Here is a 16556-nt window from a genome sequence, read left to right as displayed (position 1 = left end):
GGAAAAAACAGACAAATAGATCAGTGGAACACAATAGAGAGCCCAGAAATAGACCCACACAATAAAAATCAACTGATGTTTGACAGAGGAGCAAAGGCAATTCAATGGAGACAGGATGGTCTTTTCAACAACTGATGCTAGAAAAATCGGATATTCACTATGCAAAAATGTGAACGTAGACACAGAAGTTACACCTTTCACAAAAATTAACTCAAAATCAATCACAGAGCTAAATGTAAAAATTGTAGAGGATAACAGAAGAGAAAATCTAGGTGACCCTGGGTATGGCAATGAGTTTCTGATACATCTCCAAAAGCACGATCCATGAGAGAAAACTTAAGTTGAACTTTATTAAAATTAAAAACTTCTGCTGTGTGAAGACACCATTATGAAAATGAAGACAAGTCACATACTGGGAGAAAATATTTGCAAAACACATATCTGATAAAAGACTTGTATCCAAGAAAGACAAAGAAATGATAAAACTCAACAATAAGGGGAAAACAACTCATTTAAAAAACAGACAAAAGATCTGAATAGACACTTCAACAAAGAAGATATACAGATGACAAATAAGCATATGAAAAGATGCTTAACATCACGACATAAGAGAATTGCACATTAAAACAGTAATGAGATACCATTACACACGTATCAGAACGGCTAACAGCCACAAAACTGACAACGCCAGATGCTGACAAGGACGCAGAACAACAGGAGCTCTCAGGCGCTGCGGGTGGGAGTGCAAAGAGCACAGCCACTGCGGAAGGCAGACTGGCAGCTTCTCAGAAAGCTCAACACTCTTACCACATGATCCAGGAGCCACGCCGCTAGGTACTTACCCAAATGACTCAAAAACTTAACGCCCACACAAAAACCTGCACACAAATGGTCATCAAAGTTTTATTCATAACTGCCCAAGGCTAGAAGCAACCAAGACTTCCTCGACTTGGGTGAGGAGAGAACCTACAGCCGAGAGAAGCTGGCAGTCTCCATCCTGAAGACACGAGGTTCACACCTGCCTCCTGGTGTTTGTACAGTATAGTTATTTCTTCTGCCTGACCTCCCCCTCCTCCCGCCTAAATTCTTACCTGAGCAACTCTGATTCAACATGCAGGTTTTAGCTTAAACTACCGAATCCTCCTTGAGCACCTCTCAGAGGCCAGCACCGAGGGAGACACCTCGCGTGTCCCGTAACAGCTGTAAACGCGGGCAGCCCCGGGAGGCTGCAACTGCCCATCGCTGCATCTACAAGCCCTCTGGGGGGCTGGAGACGCCAGAAAACAAGGGGCTGCACCCGCTCTGCCGGAAAGCTTAGCCCTGGGGACCTACACGCTGTCTGGCACATAGTAAGACATCAACAAAGACAGCACCAACAAAGCAATCAATCATCGGAAATTAAAACTACGTAATGCAATGTTACAAGGGTCTAGTGAGTTTTACCATTACTCCTGTAAGACTGAAATCACAGAAATACACACAGTAATTCAATCACATCAGGAAATTTTTCTTGAAAATAATCAATCTGTGTTTTGTTGAAATACTTCAGAATCCCAAAAGGATAAACTTCAGATTGCTACCTTTTTTTCTCCTGTCCCGACACATGTATGCAACTATTTGAAAGGGGAGAAAAAGTATACACAGCTATTTAAAAGTTACTAAAAGTTTCATATTCTTATCCTAGAAATCCAACACAACTGTGAAATAAGAACAAAAATTTCTTGAAGAAACAAAACTACCAGGCTTCTTTAAAATAAATATAATACAGTCATGGAAGTCTTTAAGCCACATCTTGTTCTAAAGTGAACTTAAACCAGATTATAAAAATACATACAATGCCACTGAATAAAATAAAATTTAAAGTAAGTAAAGGAATCTCAGTAGGAAAAAACACAAGGATAGGAGATCAATTTAGAAATGAGGTTCAGACACAAACTACATGCTTCATGGTCCTGTATATTTGCAAAACATGGGTCCAAAATGCGGCTCTATGCTGACTGATGATCTATCAACTTCACTAGGTCACGTGAAGATGGATATCCTTGTCTTACCTCACATTATATATGATATTTCCTAGGTCTTCTACCAGTACCATCTTTCTTCTGACCTCACCCTCAGCCTAACCCTTTTTCGGGATCTCGAGCTCACAGTTTTTATTATTCAACTTTTCTATTTAGAAGCTTTTCTTTAAAAAAAGAAATCCGCAGCTAACGCAGTATAGGATCATCATAGCTCTTTTCCAGTGACAAGCTCACAACCTCCAGTACTCCCCCAGAGTGGAGCTCAAAATCCTACGGTGGCATGTGCCATACCTGCCACAGACCCTGACACCAAACCTACCTCTTCTTAAGTATATTTTACATCAGGCCAACAAGTTGTCTGCATTCAAAACTGTGTGGTGATTTAACAACCACTTTCTTTTTTACCTAAAAGAAGACGAGAACTGTGAAAATTTGGGGCTAGAATAAAATCAGGTTTTACATTTACCCAGTTCTAACCCATATACCAACAGCGTCAACTGCAGGCAAAAGAGCGTAACGTCAGAGCACATTTTGATTCAGTCTAAAAACAACTCTTTTCAAACAAATTCCTTTTGCTCTGCTGAGATTTACGTACAGAAGCCGAAGCCTTCTCTCCTCCAACCTTCAGTAGAGGCACTTGGACGACAGCTAAGCAGGCTGTCCCGGCTGTTTAAACTACTGTCGCATGAGACCTACCTCCTGTAGGGCATCCTAGGCTTTCCTACTTGAAAACTAACATAATGGGTCAGTCAGAGGACACCCTGGAGTCCCGCGCGTGAGAACAGTGGGGAGTGGGGAGCTGTGAAGAAAGGGAGGACGTACTAGAGTCACATACTAAAGCTGATTTTAAAAATACACTTTACGGCAACTACTGAAAAACGTTTGGAACAGTACACATGTTGTTATGCTACTTAAAATACTAGCAACATCGATTCATTTGCTGCACTGTTTTTGTAAACCAGATATCGATAACAGTTTGCTTCCTAGCCACTTAATTATGGACACATACTTGGAATAACAACCTATGCTGAAAACTCAACAGCTAGTGTAACGAAGAAATTTTTTACACATCAGTTTTATTCTATTAATAAAAATAACAACCATCTCTGTCAATTCTTTTTGGTCCTTCACATGCTATGATAATTCATTTTTTTCTTAATAATTATATTTGCCTAACCTATGTAACTACCAAAAGAACTAAGACCTTCGCTATCTTATTTGAAACTCACAAACAACCTTGTCAATAGGTATTACAATTTCCATTTTATAGGCAAGGAAACTGAGATAGTAGCCACATTATAAATAAATACAAACACACATACATCCATTGTTTGGGGGGCATGTTTGTTTACTGATTAAGGAGTGATGATGTCATCTGAAATGTGTTTTATTCCTTCTCTCAAGAGATCAAATCAATCTAAACAGATCCGTAACTATCCAACTTCCGAACATTTAATACAGGAATATTTTCATGACTGCCTCAGTAAGTGATAAACTTCATCAATTGTAAGCCCAAAACCATTTCTAACACATCCCAAGAGAGCAACTAAAAGACCTAAAATTATTCAGAATACGAAGATACCTTGGCAATTATAGAAAAACTAAATAAACCAATAAAGCACTCTTTAAATGTATTGCTACGAGAGTGCCACACATCAACACGCTAACTTCTTGAGAACTGCCACTGCTTGAAGCACACAAATTTCAGCAAATCTGACAAGAAAAAAACGCAGTAAGAATTCTCCTGTCCTGTGAAGCAACCGTACCTCAGAAGCCACTCATTTCCAAATACTATACATCAGTCAAAAAGCCTCTTATCACAACAGACAACCATACATAACAGGTTGAGCTGAACGGAGGACGGGATCGGATACTGTTGAGGCATACGTGTCCACCTCGTCCAGACTCAAGTAAGACTCTACATTTCTTTCAGCTTGAGTTAAAACAGAGAAAATGCAACTCATATTTCCAGAAGCAAGAGTGGCATATTTTCCAGTAAGTTCCTTGTTCTCGTCTTACTATTTTAGGAGTTGCGATCACTCCCAGCATTACTGTGTGGCAAGATCTGGTTTCTGGTGGCTGATCATTTCCACGGCGTGACGCTTGGCTAACACGGTCTCCACACACTGCTTTTTATTCCTATTTAGCGTCCCTGTATTTATACACAAAATACCATTTCAGTGGCACTGTGCCAGGAGAAGAAACAGCTTTGCTAGAATTTCACTTGACTTTATTAGAGGAAATTATTTTAAATTAATGTAGCTGCTGAACAGCTGTCATCCTGAACCTCAGAAAATATATTCCTTCTAATTTTTGCTGCGAACATTTATTTGTTTAAGTTAAATTCCAGCTCGTGAATGTTGACCAGGAGGAGTCTAACCCTTCCTGCTGCTATTTCACATTCCTTTTCTAAACAAGGGCAGGCACGGGCGGGCCCCATCAGTATGCACGGCCAGATCACCACCATCAAGTGAAATCATCTATGTATTTCTGGTGGAATCCTTTTAACAACTTCCACGCCTGGCAGTGAAATGGAACAAGGCTGTTTTGTTTTCGGAGGGCAACAGTTTGGTCTCTGGTTTACTAGATGGCGCTCAAAATATTCTTCCATATGTTTTTCCGCGAAGATCATCTGACAATAGCATTGTTTACCTTGACTAGTGAATGCAGGCTTTTTTCACCAAACACATCCCAGAGGAAGGTCAGGTCTTCCTGGCTGTCCACATGTGGCTGCAGCCGGGCTGGCAGAGCCGCCAGCAGCTCATACAGACCTACAAAATGGAAAGAAAACACAACGCGTCACCGGAGAGCGACCTCATTAACTTCGCTTAAGGTGTGTGAAACTGACGGCTGGAACATGTCCCTTTTACTGCATCTGTATTCTGGGCCATCAAGCAAAACTCTTCTGCAGAGAAGCAAGGGAAGCTTTTGGATTTTTAAATTCCAAAGATGTATGTATTAACAGGCCTGGTTTTACCTTATGCGGTGGTCATTTTACAGTCCTCCAAGTTTACATAACCCGAGACAGAAAATGTGTACAAGCTTTCAAAAAAAAAAAAAAAAAGAAGAAGAAGAAGAAAACGCATACATTCCTTTCCTTAATCGTTATTACATTTCCCTCAATGTTAGCCAAAAAGTGAAGTGAGTCATGAATAGGAAAAACTTCTTTAGAAGAGAAAATTGATAGCATGGTCCATTAAAATGGTTTTGTGGTTTCCAAAGAGTTCCTAATAATATATAGCTTCAAAAACATTTGCGTTATTGAACGTCCAAAATCAAGTTCCCAAAAGTAAGCCAGAATAAACCATACTTGGTGTGGCATTATTTGTAGCCACGCTTTTTTTTTGTTTGTTTTTAAACAATGACAACAACAAACTGCGTAGCACTTAGGCTAAATGCGACTCTAATCTGGAGGTATGTGGTACCCCTGGAAAGAGTCAAGGCCACAGATGCAGGTTGCACGCGCTCTCTCTGGAAGCTCCCTGCAAGCAGACAGTAGCGCAGTGTCCCGGAAGCAGCCTGCACAGACCATCCGTCTCGTCCCGGGGCCGGCAGACTCCTGTCCAAGAAATGCCGCAGTGCCCGGGACTCTTCAGGGAGGTGACCTGGCAGAAGTCAGCATCAACTCAGAGCTCATGTTTCATTTTCCAGCGGGATTCCATGAGGTAAAAAGGACAAAATTCTTTTTATTTCTGTCTGCTGTCTACAAAAACACCGAGACCTCCTGGGGTCTACAACACATGGGACTGTTGCTATTTCTGGTCTGAATAAGAGCTGCTGTTCATTAGAAAGACAGCTTTACAAGATATTTAACCAGCGAAGACTCGTAAATTACGGACTTCTGATTAGCGCGTCTGTTATCTTTCCAAAGCCTTATAATATTCTGATAACCAGTGATAACTCACAACCACATGCATGGGTACCACTTTGGAAGTCAGATACGAAACTTGAGAGATTCGATTAAATTGAAACATTCCTGAAGCTGTATTTGACCAAAAAGATCCAAAATACTCCAGGCAGGAAAAACAAAAAACAAAAAACCTTCGCCCAACTGCATTCTTAAGTATTCTTGGTGGTTTATATTTATTCTCATAAAAACCTGGCATCCTGCCTAAACTAGCTCTTATTTACAATTCAGTAAAAATATTTTTACGTTAGCTCCACCTAAGTCAATGTATAATGATACAGGACTCACTTTATACAAATATATACACCCACACACAAATGTAAAGTAATCACAATCACCAAGATCAGAGATTCAAAACATGAAATTATGTAAAAAGAAGGTAGAATTTTACTATTACTGATTTCAGGAGTAGTAAAAATGATTACCTATTCCTTAGTAATATCATTAGAGTTGAATGATACTAATTCAACTGTGATATAATTTATGTGGTACAGTTCTTGGGGGATTAAATGAGTTAATACACTTGAACAGTCCTGCACGTGGTAAGTACTCAATGTTTCATATGTAACTTGAGTTTCAGCCATTGGGTTATTGATTTTGACTGTTATTCATCATTATCATTACTAAAAATGCAACAGTTCGGATCAAACAGACAGACCTAGATTCAAACCCCAGGTCTACACTTTACACATTTCACATCACTTATCTGAACCTTGTTTCCCTCACGTGTTGAAAAAGAAATGGTAATGTACACATGTGGTAAAACTGCATAGAACTAAATACACACACACACACACACACACACACACACTCACGAGCACATGTGAAACCGAGGAAATCTGAAAAACGTCAACCGATGGCAGGGATGACGATCTCCCAGTTGTGACACGCTACTACAGTTATGCAAGATGTTACCACGGGGGGAACTGGTGAAAGTACACAGGATTTCTTTGTACTATGTCTTACAACGTGTGACTCTGTAATTATCTCGAAATAAAGCTGCAACTTACAACAGTTGTAAGAATTCAGTGGAACAATTCACAGGGCAGGCACTTGATTAAAATAACCATGTTCTTCTTTCCTTAGTATGTCTCCTTGCAATGAACATCTCAGTGCATTGCTTCCAAGGGAAAACAACAGCTTAGGGACACCTGCCAACTGGACAAAACACCATACTCAGAAATGAAACCACCTGCGTCTTTTACACATGGGAATTGTTCACTTTACCCACGTACACCTTAGCTTTTTTGTGGGAATAAGACATGTTGGGTTTAATTTTCAAATAGTAATAATTTCTCCGTTAGTCAAAGCTCAGAAGCCTGAGTTTTCTGTGTTCTTCCAGCTTTATGCAATCCTCATTTGTACGGTCCTCGAGTGGCAATAACACTTGCTTCTCTTCACCTCCCACATCTGGTGCCAGAGAACAAAGCCAGAAGAGACAGGACAATGCCAATCAGAAATTTAAAAGACGGTTAAAAGAGCTCCTAGGCCGGGGCTGTATGTAGTGTCAACTCAGGCAACGAGGAAACCATCACTTCCACTCAGATCAGCAACCCAGGCCCCAGAAAGCACCTCAGTCCATGTCTAAAACTGGGTCTGTGTTCCTACATGTGCTTTAAAGTACTCTTATATTCAGTTCCTAGAGTCCCAATCGTGAAGAATACTATGAAATCCAAATAGTTTTGGTCCTTGGGATTCAGAGGGCAAGTAAAGAGAGTTGAGACAGCTCGGCGTGTCTTTAAAAATTTTACCTAAATCCACTTGTTCCGTGCGTCATGAAACTTATCCTGTGCTCCTCTGTAGTCACCCCAGCTCATTCTAATAAACGTCTACGGCACCTGTGAACCCAGCGCATCCCTAGCTCTGAAGGTCTAGGACAAATCGGACGTGATTCCTGTCTGCAGGCGTCTACAGCGTAGATGACATCACAGGCTATTAGCAAAGTGAGTGCAGGACAGGGTCAGGCTGTGGAGGCAAGGGAAGGGGCCGGTCCCTCCAGGGGAGGGGACAACATCAGGAGACCCTTCAGCAGGAACAACGCCCGAGTCAGGGCTGCGAGGGCTGCAGGCCCAAGAATCAACATGCGTGAGCTCTCAGAGTTGGAGCCCTGGGGACAGCGCTAAGCGTAGAATATGCCACCCTCTCCCCAGGGAATCTTACAGTCTTGGATGACACAGAATGCATCTCATATATGAGCAAACATCAAGCAATCCTATTTGCCCAGGTACACAGCCAAAACATTTTCTCTTCCAAGTAAAATAAATAGATGTTTAGGCAGCTAATGAAACAAATGATTAATTTTCAGGAATGTTGATAAGATGCTCATGACTGCCTCTAATATTTAAATTGTAACTTAGTTAGAAACATACACTTTGAATTACCTATTAAGTAAAATACATTAACTCAGATACTTAGTTTTTGCCCCATTTGCACATTTCACGCAACCATTTTATTTAAATTCTTCAGAGTGAAGTTCTTCCTCATCATGAGATTATTTTCGCTTCCAGGTCAGTTGAGATACAGCACGGTTCTGAACATGGGAGACGCCTTCACTGAGAATCTGGGTGAAGCCGACTGGTTTTTCATTTGTTCTGTGGCTCTACATTTTTTTTTTTTTAATATTTTATTTATTTAATTATTTATTTATTTATGGCTGCATTGGGTCTTCGTTTCCGTGCGAGGGCTTTCTCCAGTTGCGGCAAGTGGAGGCCACTCTTCATCGCGGTGCGCGGGCCTCTCACCATCGTGGCCTCTCTTGTTGCGGAGCACAGGCTCCAGACGCGCAGGCTCAGTAGTTGTGGCGCACGGGCCTAGTTGCTCTGCAGCATGTGGGATCTTCCCAGACCAGGGCTCGAACCCGTGTCCCCTGCGTTGGCAGGCAGACTCCCAACCACTGCGCCACCAGGGAAGCCCTGTGGCTCTACATTTTTGATCAACAAAACCACTTACCTACTCCTTAAAATTCTATCAATTGCAAATGTGAGGTTTTTAACCCTTCTCCAAGGAATAATGAAATCTGGTTTAAACCAGATTGTCTCCTTTTTTAAAAAACAATTCTGCCAAGGGAGCTCTCAATAATCCCCAAAATTATGAATTTCGGTTATATGTGAGTAATTTTGGCTTCTTCATTCAACACACATTTTTGGGCACGTGAATAAACAGAGAACGTTCTGTCTAAGAGATTTTGTAAGGACTTGAATATATGCCAGCTCTCTCTTCTCTAAGAGATCATTTTACAGAGGGAAAAAAAACTCACCTTATATTTGGGCACATACGATATAAGACACTGTCAAGGATGCCTGTGGGTTTATAAACTTATTTCATAAAAATATTCCAACAGAAAAAAGCAGTATTTTTAAATTAGTGTGTTTTATATACTGAGAGAAAAGAAATCAATAAGAGCAAAACTACAATAGGTCGAGGGTGACTCAATTCATATGTGCAATAATTATTCTAGCAATTTTAAGAAGAGAGCAATCAATGAAGGTCAGAGAAGCCTCTAATGGAGCTGGCAGGATACGGGCTGGGATCTGAAGGGGGGAAAACGGGGCCCAGAAGGGTGATTCTAAATTGAGGGCTGATGAAGGTGTTCACAGTAACAGGAGCCAATCGCAGAGAGAGGCAAAGATGCTTTTAAGATCTCCGAGTTGGTTCCTGAAGCCTGCTGTCTAGGAACGAAGTACTGTAATCTCTTCTCCCCTTTCCAGAGGAAGGTTAGATGGCAAATGCTGGCTGTCTGACGTCACGAAGAACAATATCCCAAGGAGAATGCTTTCCGTACAGTATAAACTGCCCACCCTGCGAGCCAGTTCATTAAGCCAGCACACGTGTGGACCACGATCTTAATTTAACGTCAATCACTTACGTACTTGATTGGAGCTCCATGTGCTACAGCTGGCTTCTGCAGCCTTGCTGCGCTGAAGGGTAAAATACTTGTCATTTTCCTTAAAGATAAACAAACTACGGTCGTCCCTTGGCATCCGTGGCACACTGGCCCCAGGACCCGCCTAGGATCCCCAAATCCGCGGAAGCTCAAGTGCCACAGCCATCCTCCGTATCTGTGGTTCCACAACAGCAGATCCAACCAAACGCTGACCATGTCGTACTGTATTTACTGAAACCATCTGCATATCAGTGGACCTGGGCAGTTCAAACCCATGTTGTTCAAGGGCCAAGCGTAAGTGCTTTTTCTCCCTCAACAAAGCCTACGGTCAGAGTATGTTCTTGACGCCTTCTGAGGCAACACAAGTGACAGAGGGTCAGCAGTAGTATTTTACATACAGATATAAATACTTTGGTGCTTTAGCAACTTCAAGTAAGTTGTCCTGCAATTTTTTTTTTTTTTTCAATATCTAGATAAGAGTAGTACTGTAAAGCTACAGTCACACTTCCTATCAGGATCTTGTACGTGAGTAATAGGCAGGTGATTTGATCAAGGACTGTGGAAGGCAGATAACACTGACCCAACCGTGTTGAATAAACAATTCACCCGAAGTCATAATACATTGATCGGAAGATAAAGCATCATCATCTTGCACTAAAATTTCATGACTTTATAAGATTCACCAACTTACTGAAATACATGATAGCAATTTTAACTGTGGGTAAAGCCTCCTATCATCATAGTCAGACCCCTAGCGATTTTCACCCTGCCTAATAAAACTAGCTATTGAATATTAAAAACTGCGTTTATTTCTTTTGTCTCCCCCTTCCTTAACCTATCCTTCCTACCACCAACTCCTAAAGCTTCCTAAAATAATACTTAGTAAAAATTATTACCAGTAGAAATTCCTAGTAGTGTTCACCATACCTAATAGTATGGTATAAGCTATGGTAAAGTGCTTTACAGGTTACCTCATTCAGTGCTCTCTATAAGCAGGGCCTATTACTCTCTCCAGTTTACAGGAGGAAGTACCTTTAGCCTAGGAAGTGGCATAGTCAGGACTTAAACTCAACTCTGGCCCATGTCTCCCATATAACCCTATCATTTAAATCTTCTACTCAAAAACCTTCAAGAGCTCCCTCAAGAGAAAAGTTAAATGTCCAACTGGACAACCAAATTACAGATGGATCAAATATTTCAAATATAAACTACAGGACAATCTCAGAGAATACTTTTATCATCTTGGAGTTAAATGCTTTTCTTTGCACACAAAGAACCTAGAAACCACAAAAAGCAATGATTGACAGACTGTGACAAAATTTTCATGCATCAAAAAAAACCAAAGAAGTTTGCAGAGAAACTGCTAAAAATTATTTGCAACAAGCAAGTGATTGATATTAAGCATAATAAAACATCAGTAAACCAAGAGAAAAATGGGCAATGGCATATGAATAGGCATATGGTGGTAGAAGAAATAGATGACCCCCCCCAAAAAAATCAATACATAAAGCAGTGTTCAATCTAAGAAATAATATAAAATGATTCTTAAGAGCCAAAGTGTGAGTAGAAGGACATGCGCTCACTCCCTCTTGCGAGAACACCAGAATCACAACTAGCTGCTGGACGGTCATCGACAGGAAGACACTGGAATGCACCAAAAAGGATACCCTGCATCCAAGACAAAGGAGAAGCCACAATGAGATGGTAGGAGGGGCGCAATCAGAGTAAAATCAAATCCCATAACTGGTGGGTGGGTGACTCACAGACTGGCGAACACTTATACCACAGAATTCCACCCACTGGAGTGAAGGTTCTGAGCCCCACGTCAGGCTTCCAAACCTGGGGGTCCGGCAATGGGAGGCGGAATTCCTAGAGAATCAGACTTTGAAGGATAGTGGGATTTGATTACAGGACTTTGACAGGACTGGGGGAAACAGAGAGTCCACTCTTGGAGGGCACACACAAAGTAGTGTGCACATCGGGACCCAGGGGAAGGAGCAGTGACCCCGGGGGAGACTGGACCAGACCTACCTGCTAGTGTTGGAGGGTCTCCTGCAGAGGCAGGGGGTGACTCTGTTTCACCGTGGGGACGGGGATGGTGGCAGCGGAAGTTCTGGGAAGTACTCTTTGGCATGAGCCCTCCCAGAGTCTGTTATTAGCCCCACCAAAGAGCCCAGGTAGGCTCCAGTGTTGGGTTGTCTCAGGCAAAACAACCAACAGGGAGGGAACCCAGCCCCACCCATCAACAGTCAAGTGGATTAAAGTTTTACTGAGCTCTGACCACCACAGCAACAGTCAGCTCTACCCACCATCAGAGCCTCCCATCAAGCCTCTTAGATAGCCTCAACCACCAGAGGGCAGACAGCAGAAGCAAGAAAAACTATAATCCTGCAGCCTGTGGAACAAAAACCACATTCACAGAGAGACAGACAAGATGAAAAGGCAAAGGACTAAGTACCAGATGAAGGAACAAGATAAAACCCCAGAAAAACAACTAAATGAAGTGGAGATAGGCAACCTCCCAGAAAAAGAATTCAGAATAATGATGGTGAAGATGATACAGGACCTCGGAATAAGAATGGAGGCAAAGATCGAGAAGATGCAAGAAATGTTTAACAAAGACCTAGAAGAATTAAAGAACAAACAAACAGAGATGAACAATACAATAACTGAAATGAAAACTACACTAGAAGGAATCAATAGCAGAATAACTGAGGTAGAAGAACGGATAAGTGACCTGGAAGACAGAATGGTGGAATTCACTGCTGCGGAACAGACTAAAGAAAAAAGAATGAAAAGAAATGAAGACAGCCTAAGAGACCTCTGGGACAACATTAAACGCAACAACATTCACATTATAGGTGTCCCAGAGGAGAAGAGAGAGAGAAAGGACCAGAGAAAATATTTGAAGAGATTATAGTCGATAACTTCCCTAACATGGGAAAGGAAATAGCCACCCAAGTCCAGGAAGTGCAGCGAGTCCCAAACAGGATAAACCCAAGGAGAAACACGCTGAGACACACAGTAATCAGATTGGCAAAAATTAAAGACAAAGAAAAATTATTGAAAGCAGCAAGGGAAAAACGACAACATACAAGGGAACTCCCATAAGGTTAACAGCTGATTTCTCAGCAGCAACTCTACAAGCCAGAAGGGAGTGGCATGATATACTTAAAGTGATGAAAGGGAAGAACCTACAACCAAGATTACTCTACCCAGCAAGGATCTCATCCAGATTTGATGGAGAAATCAGAAGTTTTACAGACAAGCAAAAGCTAAGAGAATTCAGCACCCCCAAACCAACTCTACAACAAATGCTAAAGGAACTTCTCTAAGTGGGAAACACAAGAGAAGAAAAGAACCTACAAAAACAAACCCAAAACAATTAAGAAAATGGTCATAGGAACATACATATTGATAATTACCTTAAACGTGAATGGATTAAATGCTCCAACCAAAAGACACAGGCTTGCTGAATGGATACAAAAACAAGACACACAAATATTCTGTCTACAAGAGACCCAATTCAGACCTAGGGACACATACAGACTGAAAGTGAGGGGATGGAAAAAGATATTCCATGCAAATGGAAATCAAAAGAAAGCTGGAGTAGCTATACTCATATCAGATAAAATAGACTTTAAAATAAAGAATGTTACAAGAGACAAGAAGGACACTACATAATGATCAAGGGATCAATCCAAGAAGAAGATATAACAATTATAAATATATATGCACCCAACATAGGAGCACCTCAATACATAAGGCAACTGCTAACAGCTATAAAAGAGGAAATCGACACTAACACAATAATAGTGGGGGACTTTAACACCTCACTTACACCAATGGACAGATCATCCAAAATGAAAATAAATAAGGAAACAAAAGCTTTAAATGACACAATAGACCACATAGATTTAATTGATATTTATAGGACATTCCATCCAAAAACAGCAGATTACACTTTCTTCTCAAGTGCGCACGGAACATTCTCCAGGATAGATCACATCTTGGGTCACAAATCAAGCCTCAGTAAATTTAAGAAAATTGAAATCATATCAAGCATCTCTTCTGACCACAATGTTATGAGATTAGAAATCAATTACAGGGAAAAAAACGTAAAAAACACAAACACATGGAGGCTAAACAATACGTTACTAAATAACCAAGAGATCACTGAAGAAATCAAAGAGGAAATCAAAAAATACCTAGAGACAAATGACAATGAAAACACGATGATCCAAAACCTATGGGATGCAGCAAAAGCAGTTCTAAGAGGGAAATTTATAGCTATACAAGCCTACCTAAAGAAACAGGAAAAATCTCAAGTAAACAATCTAACCTTACACCTAAAGGAACTAGAGAAAGAAGAACAAACAAAACCCAAAGTTAGCAGAAGGAAAGAAATCATAAAGATCAGAGCGGAAATAAATGAAATAGAAACAAAGAAAACAATAGCAAAGATCAATAAAACTAAAAGCTGGTTCTTTGAGAAGACAAACAAAATTGATAAGCCATTAGCCAGACTCATCAAGAAAAAGAGGGAGAGGACTCAAATCAATAAAATTAGAAATGAAAAAGGAGAAGTTACAACAGACACCGCAGAAATACAAAGCATCCTAAGAGACTACTACAAGCAACTCTATGCCAATAAAATGGACAACCTGGAAGAAATGGACAAATTCTTAGAAAGGTATAACCTTCCAAGACTGAACCAGGAAGAAGCAGAAAATATGAACAGACCAATCACAAGTAATGAAATTGAAACTGTGAATAAAAATCTTCCAACAAACAAAAGTCCAGGACCAGATGGCTTCACAGGTGAATACTATCAAACATTTAGAGAAGAGCTAACACACATCCTTCTCAAACGCTTCCAAAAAATTGCAGAGGAAGGAACACTCCCAAACTCATTCTATAAGGCCACCATCACCCTGATACCAAAACCAGACAAAAATACTACAAGAAAAGAAAATTACAGACCAATATCACTGATGAATATAGATGCAAAAATCCTCAACAAAATACTAGCAAACAGAATCCAACAGCACATTAAAAGGATCATACACCATGATCAAGTGGGATTTATCCCAGGGATGCAAGAATTCTTCAATATACGCAAATCAATCAATGTGATACACCATATTAAAAAACTGAAGAATAAAAACCATATGATCATCGCAATAGATGCAGAAAAAGCTTCTGACAAAATTCAACACCCATTTATGATAAAAACTCTCCAGAAAGTGGGCATAGAGGGAACCTACCTCAACATAATAAAGGCCATATATGTCAAACCCATGGCAAACATCATTCTCAATGGTGAAAAACTGGAAGCATTTCCTCTAAGATCAGGAACGAGACAAGGATGTCCACTCTCACCACTATCATTCAACATAGTTTTGGGAAGTCCTAGCCATGGCAATCAGAGAAGAAAAAGAAATAAAAGGAATACAAATTGGAAAAAAAGAAGTAAAACTGTCACTGTTTGCAGATGACATGACATTATACATAGGGAATCCTAAAGATGCCACCAGAAAACTACTAGAGCTAATCAATGAATTTGGTAAAGTTGCAGGATACAAAATTAATGCACAGAAATCTCTTGCATTCCTATACACTAATGATGAAAAATCTGAAAGAGAAATTATGGAAACACTCCCATTTACCATTGCAACAAAAAGAATAAAATACCTAGGAATAAACCTACCTAGGGAGACAAAAGACCTGTATGCAGAAAACTATAAGACACTGATGAAAGAAATTAAAGATGATACCAACAGATGGAGAGATATACCATGTTCTTGGATTGGAAGAATCAATATTGTGAAAATGACTATACTACCCAAAGCAATCTACAGATTCAATGCAATCCCTATCAAATTACCAATGGCATTTTTTACGGAACTAGAACAAATCATCTTAAAATTTGTGTGGAGACACAAAAGACCCCGAATAGCCAAAGCAGTCTTGAGGGAAAAAAACGGAGCTGGAGGAATCAGACTCCCTGACTTCAGACCATACTACAAAGCTACAGTAATGAAGACAATAGGGTACTGGCACAAAAACAGAAACATAGATCAATGGAACAAGATAGAAAGCCCAGAGATAAACCCACGCACTTATGGTCAACTAATCTATGACAAAGGAGGCAAAGATATACAATGGAGAAAAGACAGTCTCTTCAATAAGTGGTGCTGGGAAAACTGGACAGCTACATGTAAAAGAATGAAATTAGAACACTCCCTAACACCATACACAAAAATAAACTCAAAATGGATTACAGACCTAAATGTAAGACCGGACCCTGTAAAACTCTTAGAGGAAAACATAGGCAGAACACTCTTTGACATAAATCACAGCAAGATCTTTTTTGATCCACCTCCTAGAGAAATGGAAATAAAAACAAAAATAAACAAATGGGACCTAATGAAACTTCAAAGCTTTTGCACAGCAAAGGAAACCATAAACAAGACTAAAAGACAACCCTCAGAACGGGAGAAAATATTTGCAAACGAATCAACGGACAAAGGATTAATCTCCAAAATATATAAACAGCTCATTCAGCTCAATATTAAAGAAACAAACAACCCAATCCAAAAATGGGCAGAAGACCTAAATAGACATTTCTCCAAAGAAGACATACAGATGGCCAACAAGCACATGAAAAGCTGCTCAACATCACTAATTATTAGAGAAATGCAAATCAAAACTACAATGAGGTATCACCTCACACCTGTTAGAA

The 16556-nt window shown here is 40.3% G+C and overlaps 1 protein-coding gene across 4 annotated transcripts in view; it reads right to left on the bottom strand.

Annotated features, from left to right (window-relative positions):
• MPP7 (MAGUK p55 scaffold protein 7) overlaps positions 1-16556 on the bottom strand; it is a 261176-nt gene that overhangs the window by 158944 nt on the left and 85676 nt on the right. For 3 of the 4 annotated variants that reach the window (XM_082385972.1, XM_082385971.1, XM_082385970.1), the window contains one exon: positions 4674-4792. In XM_082385972.1, coding sequence (XP_082242098.1) covers positions 4674-4792 — 119 coding nt within the window. Of the gene's footprint in view, positions 1-4040; positions 4174-4673; positions 4793-16556 lie in introns of those variants that run through there. The other variant, XM_082385973.1, reaches the window with a different exon arrangement.

This window comes from Balaenoptera borealis (assembly GCF_965194805.1).
Source record: "Balaenoptera borealis genome assembly, chromosome: 3".
NCBI lineage: Eukaryota > Metazoa > Chordata > Mammalia > Artiodactyla > Balaenopteridae > Balaenoptera > Balaenoptera borealis.
The sequence above is the reverse complement of the archived record's forward strand: the minus strand, read 5'-3'. Positions and strand labels throughout refer to the sequence as shown.